This window comes from Protopterus annectens, chromosome 1.part1 (assembly GCF_019279795.1).
Source record: "Protopterus annectens isolate FY-2018-M chromosome 1.part1, PAN1.0, whole genome shotgun sequence".
NCBI classification, from domain to species: domain Eukaryota; kingdom Metazoa; phylum Chordata; order Ceratodontiformes; family Protopteridae; genus Protopterus; species Protopterus annectens.
The window spans coordinates 1,397,027,996-1,397,045,122 of NC_056726.1; the positions used below are offsets into that span (position 1 = coordinate 1,397,027,996).

The following is a 17,127-nucleotide window of genomic DNA, read 5'->3' on the forward strand; positions in this document are numbered from 1 at the left end:
GACTGATCCCTGAGGGACTCCACTTGTGACTGGTCTCTTTGTAGAGGTGGACTCCCCATTTCTAACTTCCTGGGTCCTGTCTGTGAGCCAGTTGGCTATCCACCAGGTGATATACAGGTTTATACCTAACCTCTTTGTCAACAATGCCTGATTGAGGTATTGTGTCAAATACCTTGGGCAGGTCAAAGTAGGCAGTGTGAACCATTTTGCCCTCATTCATTGCTTTGGTGATGTTCTCAAAGAAGTCCACCAGGTTGACTAGGCATGACCTGCCCTTGACGAAACCAAACTGGGTTGCGTCCAGTGTCTGCAGGTTTACTAAATCACTATTGATTATTTCAATGACAATTCTTTCCATGGCTTTACGTATAAGACTAGTGAGACTTATAGGTCTGTAGTTTCCAGGGTCTGTAGATGGCCCACCTTTGTGCAGAGGGATGACTGTTGCTGTTCTCCATTCATAAGGCACGAAGCCTGTTTGGAAGCTACGGTTAAACAGCAATTCGAGAGGGCTTGATAGGTCCTGTTTCATGCTATTTAGAAGAGAGCATTAAGGACCTGTTCCCTAGTGATAGTAAAGGAGAGTTACATTTGATGGTATTTCCTGAGGGAAGGAGAGAGAGGGGTAAAGTTAGATCTGAATTTACCGGCCAGTAGGTTTGCTACATCTTCTGGCTCAGTATAGGTGGCTCCATTTACAATGAGCTCTGTACATAACTATGTACTGCCTTTGAGGCTTCTAGAATGGAAAACTAGGCAGTGACCCCTGCTTCCACAAAGCGCTTTCACCAAACAGGAATCATCAGGTGTATTACAAAAGCACTAACATACACACACCCCTATTTATACATCAGAAGTCACATGATACAAATTCAAATTTAAAACCACAGATTTAAAAACACAAAACATAAAAAGATATACAAATTTAATATAAAAACAACAACATCAGACATAAATAATACATGCTACAACTATGCCTTAATGCTAACAACCTTCTTAGGGGTCTCTTCTTTAATTTGGGTACTAATGGAACTGATTCATTAAGCTTATGTCCCACATCAGCCCTGAACCTCACTATCCATAAGGATTCCAAATCCTCATTCTTAACATATATATCACCCTGCCTCACATTCTCATAAACCCTAGCAATAACTAAAAATTTAAAATTATGACTGGAGTCAGTACTCAAAACATGCTTCGTCAATGCACTAGCCACATTACCTTTATTCATGTGGTAAATATGTTCTCTTATGCGCACTCTAAAAGGACGGTCAGTCTTATCTATGTAAAACTTTTTAAATGCAGTGCAGTAAGCTAAATAACCAATATGTAAGGTATCACATGTAGCTGCTATTGTGAAATTATAATATCTACCTGGGTCAGGATGTTAAAATTTAAAACTGCTGTCAATATATGCACACCAGTTGCAATGACCATATGGTTTAGTTCAAACTATATGAGAATTCCTACTTGCATCCATAGGATAACACAACCTACTTCTCAGTGACCTACTGTTTTTATATAAAAAACACGGCACTTCAGGTATGTGCATATAGATATCATTATCAGTTCTAAGAACACCCCAGTGTTTTTTAATGATATCCTTATAACTATCTACATAGGTTCATAGGTAGGTACTAGGCTATTGGCCCTAGGGCCCATACAAGCCTAGCCAAAAAATGTACCCTGGCTTTCGCCACCCAAGAAAATTATTTTCCTGTGCCTCTGTCGAGCAGAGGCACAGAAGTGATCCCCGGGGTGAATTTCCCATTTCCCATCCAATCATCAAGATTTTTCTTGAAGAGTGCTAATGAGGAGCTCTGTCTGACATAGATAGGTAGTCTGTTCCAGAGTATGGGAAGTCTCTGGGACAGGAATCTATCCCTCCAGCATGTTCTGTTTATTGTGGTGACAAGGTTTAGGTCCCTAGATCGTGTAGCTCGGAGGGATTGGGATTTCTTTAAGTGGAGCATGTCCAACAGCTCTGGGTTTGACATAGCTTTGTATGTTAGGCAGAGATCGCCCCTGAATAGGCGATATGCGATGGAGTAAAGCTGTAGTTTTTTGAGACGGTCTGCATAGGGCATCTGTTTGAGGCCAGTAATCCTCGTTGTGAGGTATTTCTGTGGTCTTTCCAGTTGTTGTAGATGTCTTGTGAGGTACATACCAAAAGGGGCGTTGTACTCTATAATGGGTCTAATGAGTGATTAGTAGAGGGGAACAATGACCTCTTTTTTTCTGGATGAGAATCCTTTTGTGATGAGATGAGCTATGTAGAAGGGTTTCCTGACCACTGTGGCGATGTGAGTATCAAAGGAGAGACTACTGTCCACCTGTGTCCCAAGGTCTCATCACATTTTCGGCATTAAGTAGACTACCAGCTATGTGGTAGTTCATGGGTACAGAATTTTTACCAAAGGGGATGACAATACAATTTTTGGCACTGAGCTACAGGCCATGGCTTTGACACCAGGTATCTGTCTCAGTGAGGCCCTTTTGTAGTTTGTCTACATCATTAGGAGTTTCGATTATGGCTCCTAGTTTGCAGTCATCTGCAAACTTTGTTAGCCAAAGACCTTCCGTGTTGGCCTGCACCTCATAGAAGTAGATACCAAACAGGAGAGGACCCAGGACTGAACCCTGTGGTACTCCACTTGTCACTGGTCTGATGTCTGATTTGGAATCTGCTACTTTCACAGTGTGGGTTCTGTCCGTGAGACAGTTGGCAACCCATCTTGTGACATAGGGATTTATACCTAATTTAGGGAGCTTATCTATAATTCCAGAGTGGGGGATTTTGTTGAAAGCCTTGGCGAAATCTAGATAAGCTGTATGAACCATTTTAACCTCATCTATGGCTTTGGTGACTGCTTCAAAGAAGTCAATCAGGTTTAGGAGACATGATCTGCCTTTTACAAATCCAAACTGGGTAGGGTCCAGAGTTTGGAGATTACCAATGTCTTTGTTTATGAGTTCCACGATGATACGTTCCATGGCCTTGCAGACCAGGCTCGTCAGGCTAATGGGGCGGTAGTTCCCGGGGTCCGTCGTGGCTCCCCCTTTGTGGAGTGGGATAACCGTCGCGGTGCGCCATTCATTGGGTACAAAACCTGAGGGGAGGCTATGACTGAACATGGTACTTAGGTAGGGTGCCAGTTCATTCTGTAGTTCGTGTAGAACGCAGCCTGGGATATTGTCAGGTCCCATGGATGCTGTGTTCTTGGCTTTGGAGAGTGTGTTTTTTACCTGTGCAGCCGTGATTATAGGAACTTTGCATTCTTCCGGTATAGAGATGGGCCCTCTAGGGGGTGAGAGGGGGGTAAAGTTACCACTGAACCTATCTGCTAGGATGTTGGCAGTATCAGTTGGTTCTGTATATCTAGTGTCATTGTGCTATAACTCAGAGCAGATCTGAGTGTTCCCATTTAGATTCTTGACATAGCTATAGAATGCTTTGTGGTTGTCTTTAGAGTCACTGGCAATTTTTTTTTTCGTAACTAGCTTTGGAGGATTTTATTGAGGGATCTCAGCTTCTTACTGAGGTTGACCAGGGAGTTCCTCCAGTCATGGGATTTTACTCTTTTTTGCAACAGTTTCTTTCTTCTGTTGTAGAGTTTGTTTATGGCAGTGGACCACCAGAATGGCTTCCTTTTTTTGGAGGATAACACCTTGGTTCTATTAGGGATAGTATGATCCATGCACTCGTGCAAGTGCTTATAAAGTGTATTTGTGTAGGATTCGGCAGTCATACCTCTATTGTTCGTCTGCATGGGTGTCATGAAGTTTGCCACTTCTGTCTTAAGAAGTGTGAAGTTGGCTTTGGAGAAGTTTTTTATGATGGTTTCCCTAATGGGGGTGGGGGTGGGATGTGGATGTCCTGGCTGATTAGCTTGTGGCCGGATCTGACCAACAACCTCTGGTGTGGAACACCGGTTTCCCATGTTGGTAATGACCAAGTCTAGGATATTGCTGCCCCTGGTGGGGGTGTGAATAAGTTGATCCAAGGCGTTGGAATTTATGAATTCTAGAAATCGTTGAGCAAAAAAGTTGGTACATGAGTAGTTTTCTCAGTTAATGGTGGGGTAGTTGAAATCACCCATTATTAGGGTGTTGGGTTGTACCCTAATACTTTGCAGTGTATCAAGAAATGAGGAGTGTGAATCCTGGGGCATGGTGGGGGGTCTGCAGCAAGCTACAGTTTGGATTGCGGTCTTGCCCAGAGTTAATTGCACTTGGATAATCTGGGATGCATTATGCTGTGCAACTAGCCTGGAGGTGTGGATATCCTTAATGAATATGGACATGCCTCCGCCTTTAGTGCTTCTTTCTGGGTTAGGTGGCCGAAAGGTGTGGTATGAACTGAAGCCTGGTAATGCAGGGGTGCACTCTGGAGCTTTGAACCAGGTCTCTGTCACTGCACAGATGTCAATGTTCTCCATTTTAAGGAGTGCCTCGAGTGAGTGCATTTTGAGGTTTAGACTTCTAGCATTGAGTAGCATTACCCTCAGATTTTGCATACATCACTAGTATAAGTAACTTTAAACCTCAAACCTGTGTTATATTTGCTTTCCTGCCTCCTAACAAACTCTCTATCACCTGTAGAAAAATATGGTCTGGCTTCATTCATCCTTTTATCAAAAATCTTAACTGCGTTGTTTTGAATAAGATATTCCTCATAACCTCTCTCCTTCAAGTTCATCTTCACATTATCAACTTCACCAATAAAATCACTATCCCTGGCATTTAACCTTGAGGCTCTATAAAAATGGTTAGAAGCCACACTTCTAAATACATAGGGAGGATGAAGACTGTCCCTATGTAATAAATGATTCACATGACAGACTTTCCTATGCAACTTAAGTGTAAATAACACCAGTTCCATCCTTAATAACAGAAACATTCAGGTAATCCACCATTAATTCTGAAAAATGAGATGTAAACTTCAAATAACAGGTACTATTGTTCACATATTCCATAAAGACAGCAAATGTATCAAGGTCTCCCCTCCACAACATAAATAGGTCATCCACAAATCTACGAAAAAACAAAATATGTTCATTAAATGGCCCATTAAATATACAGTCATACTCCCATTCAACCATAACAGCATTGGCGTAGCTATGGGCACAAGAAGTGCCCATAGCTACGCCATTGCATTGCTTGTATATTTGCTCACCAAAAGCAAAAATGCTGTGCTCAAGCACAATCTCCAGAAGTTTCACCAACAATTGAACCTTATTGGGGGTATAATCTGTAAACCGCTGCAAAAATTGGGTCACCTTATTAAGGCCATCCAGATTGAGTATAACAGTAAATAAAGACACCACATCCATAGTAACAAAACCACATCATCATTCAAACTATTGGGAGACATATTCATGCAAGTCTCTAAGAAAATGTTTGGTATCCCTTAATATATGTGTTAATTTATTAATACCCGGGCTCAAATGTTTTCCCGACACGAAAACACCGACAAGCCACTTAACCGACAGTTTAAATAACCGACGTGTTAAATAACCGACAAATCCAACTCATAAGTGCCATAACAGTATAATAGCAACTGCACATATTTATTAATTCTAACATGTAAAACACTATCTGTTAATGAAATGTTGTGATGTGATTATACAACTTAAACATGTACTACAGTAAAAGATACTTTTAAGCTAGTGACATCTCCGTAGTTTACTCCAAACATAACGTAAACGTACTCAGATCAACTGTTTACACCTTCAGAAGCCTTGCAATAGCCTGCACAAACTCTATGTTAAAATATTTGTCCATACTTGCGATGTCTTCAGTGCTAAGCAGATAGCACGCTAATTAACACTACCTGCACAAACTCTATGTTAAAATATTTGTCCATACTTGCGATGTCTTCGGTGCTAAGCAGATAGCATGCTAATTAACACTACCTGCACAAACTCTATGTTAAAATATTTGTCCATACTTGCGATGTCTTGATTGCTAAGCAGATAGCACGCTAATTAACACTACCTGCACAAACTCTATGTTAAAATATTTGTCCATACTTGCGATGTCTTCGGTGCTAAGCAGATAGCATGCTAATTAACACTACCATCTTAGCTTGTCAGTATGTGTTTATTTGTGTATTATCTGTACGTACATTGTCGATGTTACGATTTGTCGGTTATTTGAACTGTCGGTTATATCAACTGTCGGTGTTTTCATGTCGGTGAACTGGTTGTCGATGTTGTGGCTTGTCGATCTTGTCAGGTAGAACCATATATATATATATATATATATATATATATATATATATATATATATATATAAATATTAAGGGTCTCAGTGCACCAGTTTCTACCAGAAACAATAGGTCTAAGCAGTGGATCAGACCCATGTTTGTGTACCTTCGGGAGACCTTGTATAACAGGAACAGTAGGTTTATTTATATAAAAATATTCCAAAAGATGACTGTCAAAAAGATTCATATCAAACATACATTTAAGTAAAATCTGCACATCATGTATAATTGTGTTAACCTGAATGCAAGTTAATTTCTCATAAAAATAACTCATCATTTAACATTACCTGCATTTTAGACACATACCAAGTCTTATCTAATACCACTATTGGTCCGCCTTTATCCGCGGGCCTAATAACTATATCAGTATTATTCTCCAACCCCTTCAGCGCATTAAACTCCTCTTTGGAGAGATTCTGCTTCTTCCTATAACAAGCATGATTATTAGCATTAGCCTCACTTAAATCATATTCATCTTGTATAACTAACTTTTCAAATGCAGCAATAAAGTGTTAATCTTGGGTAAAAACAAGCTGGGTTTAGAAAAAATATTACTCTCTCCACTCATTACACTTTCAGAATTGTTAAACATTACGTTCAACCCTAAATTCCTGGCAAATAACTTAACATCAAAAATGACATCCGTGAAATTAGAACAAGTAGAGGGTATAAATGATAACCCTCTACCTAAAACACTCAGTTCATAAGGCGTCAAAGTTATACTGGATAAGTTCAACACTAGTCCTTCTTGGCGTTTAAAAATGCCTTTTTTATTGTATTCTGCGTACTCACAGTTCCTTCCATCTTTCATTTGTTGCGGCTCCGACTCCGCCCTCATTGGTGTTCCGTGAGTCGTTGAAAAGTTTGCTCCTTCACTGGAAGTGGAAAACTGAGGTCGTATTACTCGTTGAAGCTGAAAAAACGACCATCAATATCATTGCTGCTGCCAGACGTAGATTTCTCTACCACCCCTGACCTGTGCAATTGTGCATTCGTGGTTATAATCTTCCTGCGAGCTCCCAGCTCCTTTGCCAAAGCAACTTCACCTATTAAAGGGGAAACACTTTGTATCTCCTCTAAGCGTTGATTTGTACCATCACCTGGAACAGATGAAGGAACAACACCGCCCCCCTGGTGGACCATCATTGGTACTACGTTGTTCATACTAGGTTCATACTAGGCTATCTGCCCTAGGGCATTTGCCAAGATCTCCCAGTCTCTTTCTCAAAATTCTCTCGAGGACATATGAAGACATTCCCCAGTTGAAAATCATTACGATCTCGACAGATCTTAGCTTTCTGTAGTTTAGACTCATACATTAAAAGGGAATCAAACATCTCTTTCATATACAGCTTCAATACAGACTCAGAAAAAGTTTTTACAAGCTCAGAATATTTATCATTGACCACTTTGGTTAAGTCAGTGATTTCCCTTTCAGCCGATTGTATTAATAGCTTCAAGTAGCTAAAACTCGCCTGAATGTTAACTTTTTGCCATTCCTTCAAGAGCAGGCTATCACCATTAATATTAGATGGCATTTTCAAGACGCGAAGGCCTCTATGTATAATCTGCTCAGTTAAGCACAACTCCAAATGATATTTTTGATACTGACATCTCTAGCTTCTATAAATCTTTTTCCACAGCAAAAAGTCCAGTCTTAAGGGCAATTATATCCACCGAAGTGGCTAAGTTATCTGAGTCCCCCGAAGGTTACATCCTACAACCAACTAATGGATTAACAGTCTTAGTGACATTTGATAAAAAACTTCCCATCCTTTTTCCAGCGGGGTTAACAGTGACAGAGTCAGTATCAATCTCAGTTATTTCATTAGCCATAATTGTGAGCCTAGTGGTAGTATAAAACAATACAACTAATAAAATGACAAAAACTACTACCACTATAAAAGGCTCATTTACGGTGTCCAAAGGAAAAATTCCAGCAACAAACAGCTGATATATCCAGTTCAAATATTTTACTGCAGTGCAACAAAACACAAGCGCTTTCACCTAACAGGCATCATCAGGTGTATTACAAAAGCACTAACATACACACACCCCTATTTATAGATCAGAAGTCACATGATACAAATTCAAATTTAAAACCACAGATTTTAAAACACAAAACATAAAAAGACATACAGATTTAATATAAAAAACAACAACATCAGACATAAATAATACATGCTAAAACTATGCCTTAATGCTAACTACCTTCTTAGGGGGTCTCTTCTTTAATTTGGGTACTAATGGAACTGATTCATTAAGCCCATGTCCCACATCAGCCCTGAACCTCACTATCCATGAGGATTCTAAATCCTCAGTCTTTGCACGTATGTCACCTTGCCTCTGATGTTGTTGTTTTTTATATTAAATTTGTATGTCTTTTTATGTTTTGTGTTTTTAAATCTGTGGTTTTAAATTTGAATTTGTATCATGTGACTTCTGATGTATAAATAGGGGTTTGTGTATGTTAGTGCTTTTGTAATACACCTGATGATGCCTGTTAGGTGAAAGCGCTTGTGTTTTGTTGACCTGCATTTAAAGATTTGAACTGGATATAGCAGCTGTTTCTGTGTCTTCCTATTCGTTTGTTGATGGAATTTTTGCTTTGGACACAGTAAGTGAGCCTTTTATAGTGGTAGTAGTTTTTGCCATTTTATACATTCATAATGTGTTTACAACTCCACCAAGGATTGCAGAATTTCAAGGTACAATCAAAGGTCTGCAGAGCATGTAGTTTGAAGATGTAGTGGTGGTGGTAGTATCTTTGCTGTACAAAGATTATGCTTCTTCATAGCCTCATGTGAGTGTGAAAGCCAGCATGCACTGGAACAATTTTCTGCTTTGTGTGAAGCAGCTAGGATGAAAATTAACACTTCCTAATCTAAGGTCATAATTCTGTCCCAGAAAGGATTTGCCTAATCTCTTCATATAGGGGGAGGGTACCTCTGGCAGAGGTGTGCAAGTATTTTGGTGTTGTTCACATGTAAGGGTAGAAAGTATGATGGGAGTGACCAGCAGAGGATATACTGATGGCAGTCCTGTAGGCATTGCGCTGGACAGTGACAGTTGTGAAGTAGGAGCTGAGTCATCAGATGGAGCTCTTAATTTAATGGTCAGTATATATCATTCTCACCTATGGTCAGATGCAGCAGTCAAGAAGATGAGACCATGGATACTAATGGAAGAACCTGAAATCCCTTCTCTGGGTAGCAAGTCTCACAATCCGTGATACAGTGAGAGGTTCAGGAAATTAAGGACTTCAGGGTAAAGCGATAGCTGATCTTTGTTCAAGGGAGTCAACTGGATTGTTTTAAGCACCCTAAAAGGAAGTCCCCTAGAGTGTCTCCTATAGGAGCTGTGACAGGCACAGTCCAATGAGAGAAGGCCAAAGTGCACAGCCTTGATACAATAAAGGGATTATATCTCTCAGCATACTTGGGAATAAATGGAGATCGCACAGTATGTGACAGAGATTGTTCCTTGAGTGGAGGTCTGGTCTCTCCTGCTTAGCTTGCTCCCATTGTGACCCTCACCAGGAACAGTATTTTAGAAAATGAATGGATAGAACATTACATATTTGGTAATTTTAGAAAGTGAATGGATAAAGCATTACATATCTGGTATCAGTGCACAATGATTCCTGCAGTAAATTATGGTTTTGGATTATAAGACGATGTTGTGAAAACGGAATATGAAGCTAACAAAAAAAAAAGACATGCTGTACTTTACCTTTCTCCTACTGCCATTGCCATGGATTCAAATGAACCGTCATATTTCAGCAATGGCAGGCTGTGTCCTGAATGTGTGGACTCGATGAATTCTGACAGGCCAAAATACTTTTTATTTTCATGGTACAAGTCCATACCCTAACAAGAAGTGAACACACTTTCAATCATATGTTTAATTAAATGCAAGCCAATAAAAATGCCAACGTGCAACAAAGGCATAAAACATTTCATGTTTAAAAGTAACATTCAAAACATTTAGTATGCTGTCGTGTAGACAAAACCACTATATTTAACAGTGTCATAGAGATGTCATTTTCATCACTGTATAAGTGTCAGAAATATTCACATTTACAGATGACATTTTGTGATCCTATGGAAAACTTCCAAAATTAAAAATTGGGACGTGAAAGTAAAACAAAGTTCTTATCATTCAGAAATGGACTCCTCTCTGAAATATATGCAAATTGTACTAAATAATAAAACATGTGTATACATTTTTGCCTGCAGGTTGGAACTGTTTAGTCCACGTTGTTTCTCTAAGTTCACAAACTTTTTAATAAGCAGATTTGAAGAAGAGATTACCTGTCTATCTGTAGGTTAATATACTCAAGTCTACACAGCTATGCATGCATTGCTAAAGTTTGTTTCATTAAAGAAACTATGCTGTATCTTGAACATTCTGTTAGTTTTTTCTACATGCTTTTTGCTGCTGTGTCTGCTAACACCCTAACCTCCATGCCCATTCGTTACCCCATCCTGGGTATTCCACAGTGAAGGTAACAGCTGACTAGGGTTTGCCCCATCAATGGCAACATATTTAGTACAGCGCTAACCCCTCCTCGGGAAAAGGGACCAACAGCCAGTATCATTGCTGAAGTACTGTAGTCCACACTTTCCTCATGTGAGAGCATGCTCCCATATGTGTTGGTTTCCTATTAGTAAGTCGAACGCTTACCTTATCGAATCCCTAAACGTTGACCCATCCTTATCGAAATGCTCAATCATCAGAAGAGCGAAACCGGAAACGTCAAATCATCATGGTTGTTCTTCTGCAGTATAGCTCCATAAGGTAAGTGTGCAATAGTTACGGACCTTAGGGTTAGGGTGCGGGTTAAGGTAAGTGCATGGATGGTAATGTATGTGAGATTTAGTGTAGGGTTTTGTTAAGTGTGTGTGTGTCGATTATTTAGTTTGTTTGGGTTTAGCTTTTTAAGATAAGTGTGCGATCGTTACGGACCTTAAGGTTAGGGTGCGGGCTAAGTTAAGTGCATACTTGGTGGTATATGTAAGATTTAGTGTAGAGTTAGAAGTAGGGTTTAGTTCAGAGTTAGATGTAGGGATTTGGTTAGTGTATGTATGTGGTTTATTTAGTTTGTGTAGGTAGTATGTAGCGGGAGGTGGGGTGGGACAAGTATGATAGTTCAATGTTTTGAATTTTGCGGTTTAGGGCATTCGGTGTTTTTGCGGTTCGATAAGGATGGGTCGACGTTTAGGGATTCGATAAGGTAAGCGTTCGTGTTTATGATATAGACCCCATGTGTTCATAGCCTGCCCAGGCCATGACTTGAGCCACTGTCACAACTCTGAGGGATTGTGGCACTGGAAGTCCCAATTTGCCCCTTCAACTGAGGATAGGCATAACTACCCTTCCCATGCCAGCTCCAGCAGATACCAAACTGTTGACTGAACTTTGGTCATAATCAGAGCTTTATTCCTCCCTAAACCAATACAGTTGGTTAATATTCTATTTTTAGCAGACATAATAAAAATGACTTCAGTAAAAACAGAAAACTATATGGATTTTTATTCTACTGGTCATTTTAATAGACAATATAACTATCAGTTATAGAAGCTACAGTTCATTCCAGTGTATGGTATTTTGTGGCTTACTGGCTTCAGTAATCATCTCAAAGCTGGAAATTCAAACAGACAATTTCTTGTTTATATAACACAGCCCTACAAACAGATTCTTTCACATACCCTTCAGTAAGTATACATCAATTAAATTGCATGTCAAAACTCAGTAACAATTCACAAAAATATGAATCACAAGAAAAATTGTTTTTCTTAGGTAGGAAAACTCCATGTTCCAATTTGGGTGGTCTTCACCTTCTGTACCCTCAGCAATTAAATAAATTCCCCCAGATGTTGCTGTACATCCACTTACTTTATTAGTGAGAATTTTCAGTGAATTAATGAAAGCAGTGTTTTGATATGACAGGTTTATGAAACCAGGCTTGGTGAGATGAGCTCTTACAGCTAAATACCATCTTACCAAGACAATCTAGTCACAATATGATATTTATTAGACCTCCAGCCCATAAAACAGTAGGAATGGATTAAATACAAGATTTGTGAAAATCCTTTGTAAGTTCATATTTAAAAAGATAGTGAAAAAAACAAACCTACAGTTCACCTCAGTAATGATTACATCTTCTTTTTACCTACAGCAACAAGGTATTCAAACAATATTTATATTATAATTCAGTCCTTACAACAGCATTTATACTTGCAAAAAGTAGCTCAATTAAAGTGCAAATTAGATTTCATACAAAGTATAAGGATGAAATCAAGAAATGTGCAAATTTTATAGCTTTCAGACAGCAGAACAGCATATACAAAACAACTGTAAAATCCAAATTACAAACAGAGGTCTGAATAAGCAGCTAACCTAAAGTCACTTAATTTCAGGGCAATACTATTTCTTTTCACATGCAGGTGTGACCTAAGTTGTTACTCAGAAGGTAGCTGCCAGATGAAACCAGTTATGCCTTATTATACAATTCCTCCCCTAAAACGTGCACGCTGATTGGCCAGCCCAACCAACGTGCCCGTTGTAAATCCCTCAATATACTAACGGAAAAAGGTCCGGTCGCCCGGACTTTTTCCGTTAGTATAAACTACTAATCTCGCTATGTTAAAAGAGTTTAACATAGCGACACAGGTTTAAAAACAGCGGAGATCTCCGTTGCTTTTTAAAGCTGTCTCGCTATGTTAAACTCCTTTAACATAGCGACACAATGTAAAAGCAACGGAGATCTTGCGATCTCCGTTGCTTTAAAACTGTCTCGCTATATTAAATGGGTTTAACATGGCGAGACAGCTTTAAAATAAGCAACGGAGATATCCATTGCTTATTTTAAAGCTGTCTCGCTATGTTAAACCCATTAACTATAGAGATACAGTTTTAAAAAAAAGCAACGGAGATCGCAAGATCTCCGTTGCTTTACTGTTCGCTATATTAAATGGGATTAACATGGGGAGACAACTTTACAATAAGCAACGGAGATCTCCGTTGCTTATTTTAAAGCTGTCTCGCTATGTTAAACCCATTTAACATAGCGAAACAGTGCTTTTGCCCACAGCTCTGATGTACTGCGTAGGCATCCGCAGTACATCAGAACTGCTGCAGAATACCAGACAGCTGCTGAAGGGCAGTAAAGAGGCATTATACAATGCCATTATTTAAGAAAAGTAATTATTTCTTTTCTTAAATAATGTCATTGTATAAAAGTAATAACCCACTTCTGGGTGTGGGTAATGCTGTATTTACCCATGGTTGGCTTTGTTTGGTCCCGAGGGCGAACCAAACCACGCCAACCGTGGATAAATCCAGCATTACCCACACCCAGGCGTGGGTTATTGCTATATTAAGAACTGTTCCAGAGCTTGTTAACTAGTTAAGAAAATACACCTTCATTACCCCTGGTAAAAAACTTTAAATGAAAATAGAACTTATGAAAATAAAACAATCTGATGGGACCTGTGTTTCCTTATTTCACATTATTTCTCTGCACTGGGACACATTTTGAAATACAGTATCTTATATCCCAGTTTTAACCATTTGTGTTTTGTCTAACCGTTTGTATGACTTGTCATACTATGACCACTTACATAAAGGGCGTGTAAATGTAATCACAACACTACAAAATAATGGCCACCCACATAAAATTAAATCCTAATTAATGACAAACATAGTTGAAAACACCATAAAACAAGTTAATGCACCAAACACCAATAACACCACATTAAAATGCCAATAACAAAAGCATAAAGACAAACCCAAAAACAAACTACTTAAACTTCCACAGCTTAAAATGCATCAATAAATGACATCTATAACCTTACTAACAAAACACCACATCAACTTCACTAAAAAAAAAAAAAATAATGTGGAAGACATTGTCCCCAACACCTCATTACTTATATATACCATGGATGGACTATGGATGGTGCAGTGGCATAGTGGTTGCATTATTGCCTCACAGCAAGAGGTTCTCCAGTTTGATTCTCGGCTTGGGTGCCTTCTGTGTGGAGTCTGCATATCCTCCCTGCATTCATGTGGGTTTTCTCCAAGTGCTTCGGTTTCCTCCCATGCTACAAAAACATCCGATTGGAGCTTTTCTCCCTGGGCCTCCACTGAAACTTAAATCATTCCAAGTCGGACCTACCCGGTAAACAAATGTTAAATAAATAAATATACCAGCTCCATGCTTGCACTTTTTAATAAATAAATGCATCAGCTCCATGCCTGCACTTTTTAACAGTGTCCAAAGAGATTCAATCCGTTAAAATGCTATAACTGATGGATAAAAAAAAATAGAAATACCCTTTAGTTTTCTCATGAAGTCCTTGAAATGGTTTCCTTTTCCTTTAAATGAAAAGTCTAGTCTCTAGCACCTTCCTCAATTCACAGGTAATTAATAAGGACAAAATAAAGTTGAACCTCTTGAGGAGTCATAGGAAACAGAAGAAGTTATTTAAAGGGAAAATAAAACATTTCCAGAAAAACATTATTAGAACAGACTGCTCTGTGGAAAAGGTGTTTTGTTCCTGGACTGTTTTATTGCTTGCAATGTGTTAGCCCTTTCCCTTTCATATTAAAAGTTCAAGCTAGAAGAGAAAGTACAGTTGTATTAAAATCTTACCATAACAGTAGAAGTCCGTGCCTTCACTGCTGCAATATTTTTTAGGTATGGGATTCTCTGACGTGAAAGCCCGACATCCGGCCATTATACCAAAGCCTACTTTTGCATTAAAGTATGCTGAGCATCACCCATATGCTCTTCGTGTAGTGTACGGCATAAAGGTAACGTTCAGGCATGCCATCCTCAGAACTGATTTCTCCAGTACAGGAACACCAGTCCAAGGATACCCAAGGGATAACCTGTACATTCAGGAAGGAAAAGAGCTTGGGGAGAGGAGGGAGAGAGTGAATACTGCAGCAGTGAAGGCAAGGATATCTACTGCCATTATAACATTTTACACAACTGCATAATGCCCCCTTACATTCACTGCAGCAGTATTCCTTATGTATGACAGAGTGCCAAAGGTCATGAAGAAACTTGGGAGGAGGAAGGAGCAGTAGAGCCCTCTACAAAATCATGAAGAACGGTGCTAGCAAAACCAGTCCTAGGCGCAGAAATACCATCCAACTTGTAGTGTTTGGTAAAAGTATGTTGACAACTCCAGGTAGCTGCTTCAGGAATAGAATTAAAATTCAACCCCTTGAAAAAAGCACCAGAAGAAGCCACATCTCTAATAGAATGAGCCTTACAGAAGAAGAAGGGCTCTTGACATGAAAAGTGTAACAAAAAGAAATAGCCTTTGAGATCCAACAGAGAGTTTGCTTGGATACAGCTAATCCTAAAGACCTAGGATGAAAAGAAACAAACAACTGATCAGGTTTTCTAATAGCCTTAGTCTTATGCAAATAAAATCTGAGTTGTCTATGCATGTCCAAAGTATGCAGCACCCTCTCACTATCAGACTGCTGAGAGGGGGAAAAGTTGGCAAATGAATAGACTAAGTGACAACTCATTAACCACCTTAGGCATAAAAGACGAATTACTATGCAAGGACAGCCTGTCCTTATGAAATATCAAAAAAGGAGGAGAAGCCATAAGGGCTTGCAACTCAGACACCCATCTGGCAGAAGTAAAAGCTAACATGGACTGTCTCCCAAGAACAGTGTTGTAAATAAGCTGAAGCAGTAAGTGCAAAGGGAGCCTGAGTCAACTTCTCCAAAACAAAGTTAAGATACTAGGGAGGAGGAACAGGCTTCCTAGGAGGTCTCATGTGAAGAATGCCTTTAAGGAATTGTTTAGCCTCAAATCTAGAAGCTAAAGGAGGAGATAAAGACAGACAAGAAGAGGTAGCTAATACGTGGCCCTTAATAGAAGAATAGGCCTAATCAGCATTGAGCAACTCACAAATAAGAGAGAACAAAAGGAACATCCACAGTAAGTGGGTCCAGGTTACGACAGACACACCAAATAGAAAACCTCTTCCATCTGGATAAGTAGGACTTCCTAGTAGTAGGTTTCCTGACCTCCTTCAGGACCTTCAGCACGTCCTCAGAAAAAAGGTGTATAAGAGGAATCAAAATCCGAATCATCCACAGTGTCAGCTGAAGCATAGACAGGTGGGGATGGAGGAGACATCCCTTGTCTTGTGTGAGCAGATCCATCCTGTGAGGTAACTTTTGATGATTGCCCTTGGCTAAAGACATAAGTAGAGGGAACCAGTGCTGTTGCAGACAAAAGGGAGTCACAAACAAGATTTTGGGAGTGTCCTGTTGAATTTTGAACATGACTTTTGGAATGAGAGGAAGGGGAGGAAATGCATAAAGAAACACCCCCTTCCAAGAAAAAGAGAGGTTGTCCACTTTCCAAACCAGAGGACCTGGGACTCTGGCAAAAAATAGAGGAAGTTGTCTGTTCAGGGGGAGGCAAAAAGATATACTTGAGAAGTACCTTACTGCTGGACAATGTCCAGAAACACACCCCTGTGAAGTATCCATTCATGGGTTTGAGCTCAGAGTGTCTGCCACAATGTTCTGATCTGAAGGTATATAATAGCCTGAGAAAGGGGGCCAACAGACCACTGGATATACGGCCCTAAAGGTCAGAGTAGCTGAGGTATAAACCTTCTTACCTAGCCTTTCCATGGTTCTGTTGTCTTTATCAGAAGGCAGTAACTTGGGCGAAGGAAGCAATTCAGAGTTCTTGTCAGAGGCTACAGACACCACAGAGGGGTCAGCAGCAGGGCATTTGTATAAAAATTACAATCCTCAGGCACCCTATAAAACCTATCAGGCTTCTTGAGAGCAGGGGGCAAAGGATCAGA

At 39.6% G+C, this 17,127-nt stretch overlaps 1 protein-coding gene across 1 annotated transcript in view; it reads right to left on the reverse strand.

Moving 5' to 3' along the window:
* GREB1 (growth regulating estrogen receptor binding 1) overlaps window positions 1-17,127 on the reverse strand; it is a 3,935,532-nt gene that overhangs the window by 1,288,663 nt on the left and 2,629,742 nt on the right. Inside the window, exon 17 of the mRNA XM_044082225.1 lies at window positions 10,001-10,137. Coding sequence (XP_043938160.1) covers window positions 10,001-10,137 — 137 coding nt within the window. The remainder of the gene's footprint in view (window positions 1-10,000; window positions 10,138-17,127) is intronic.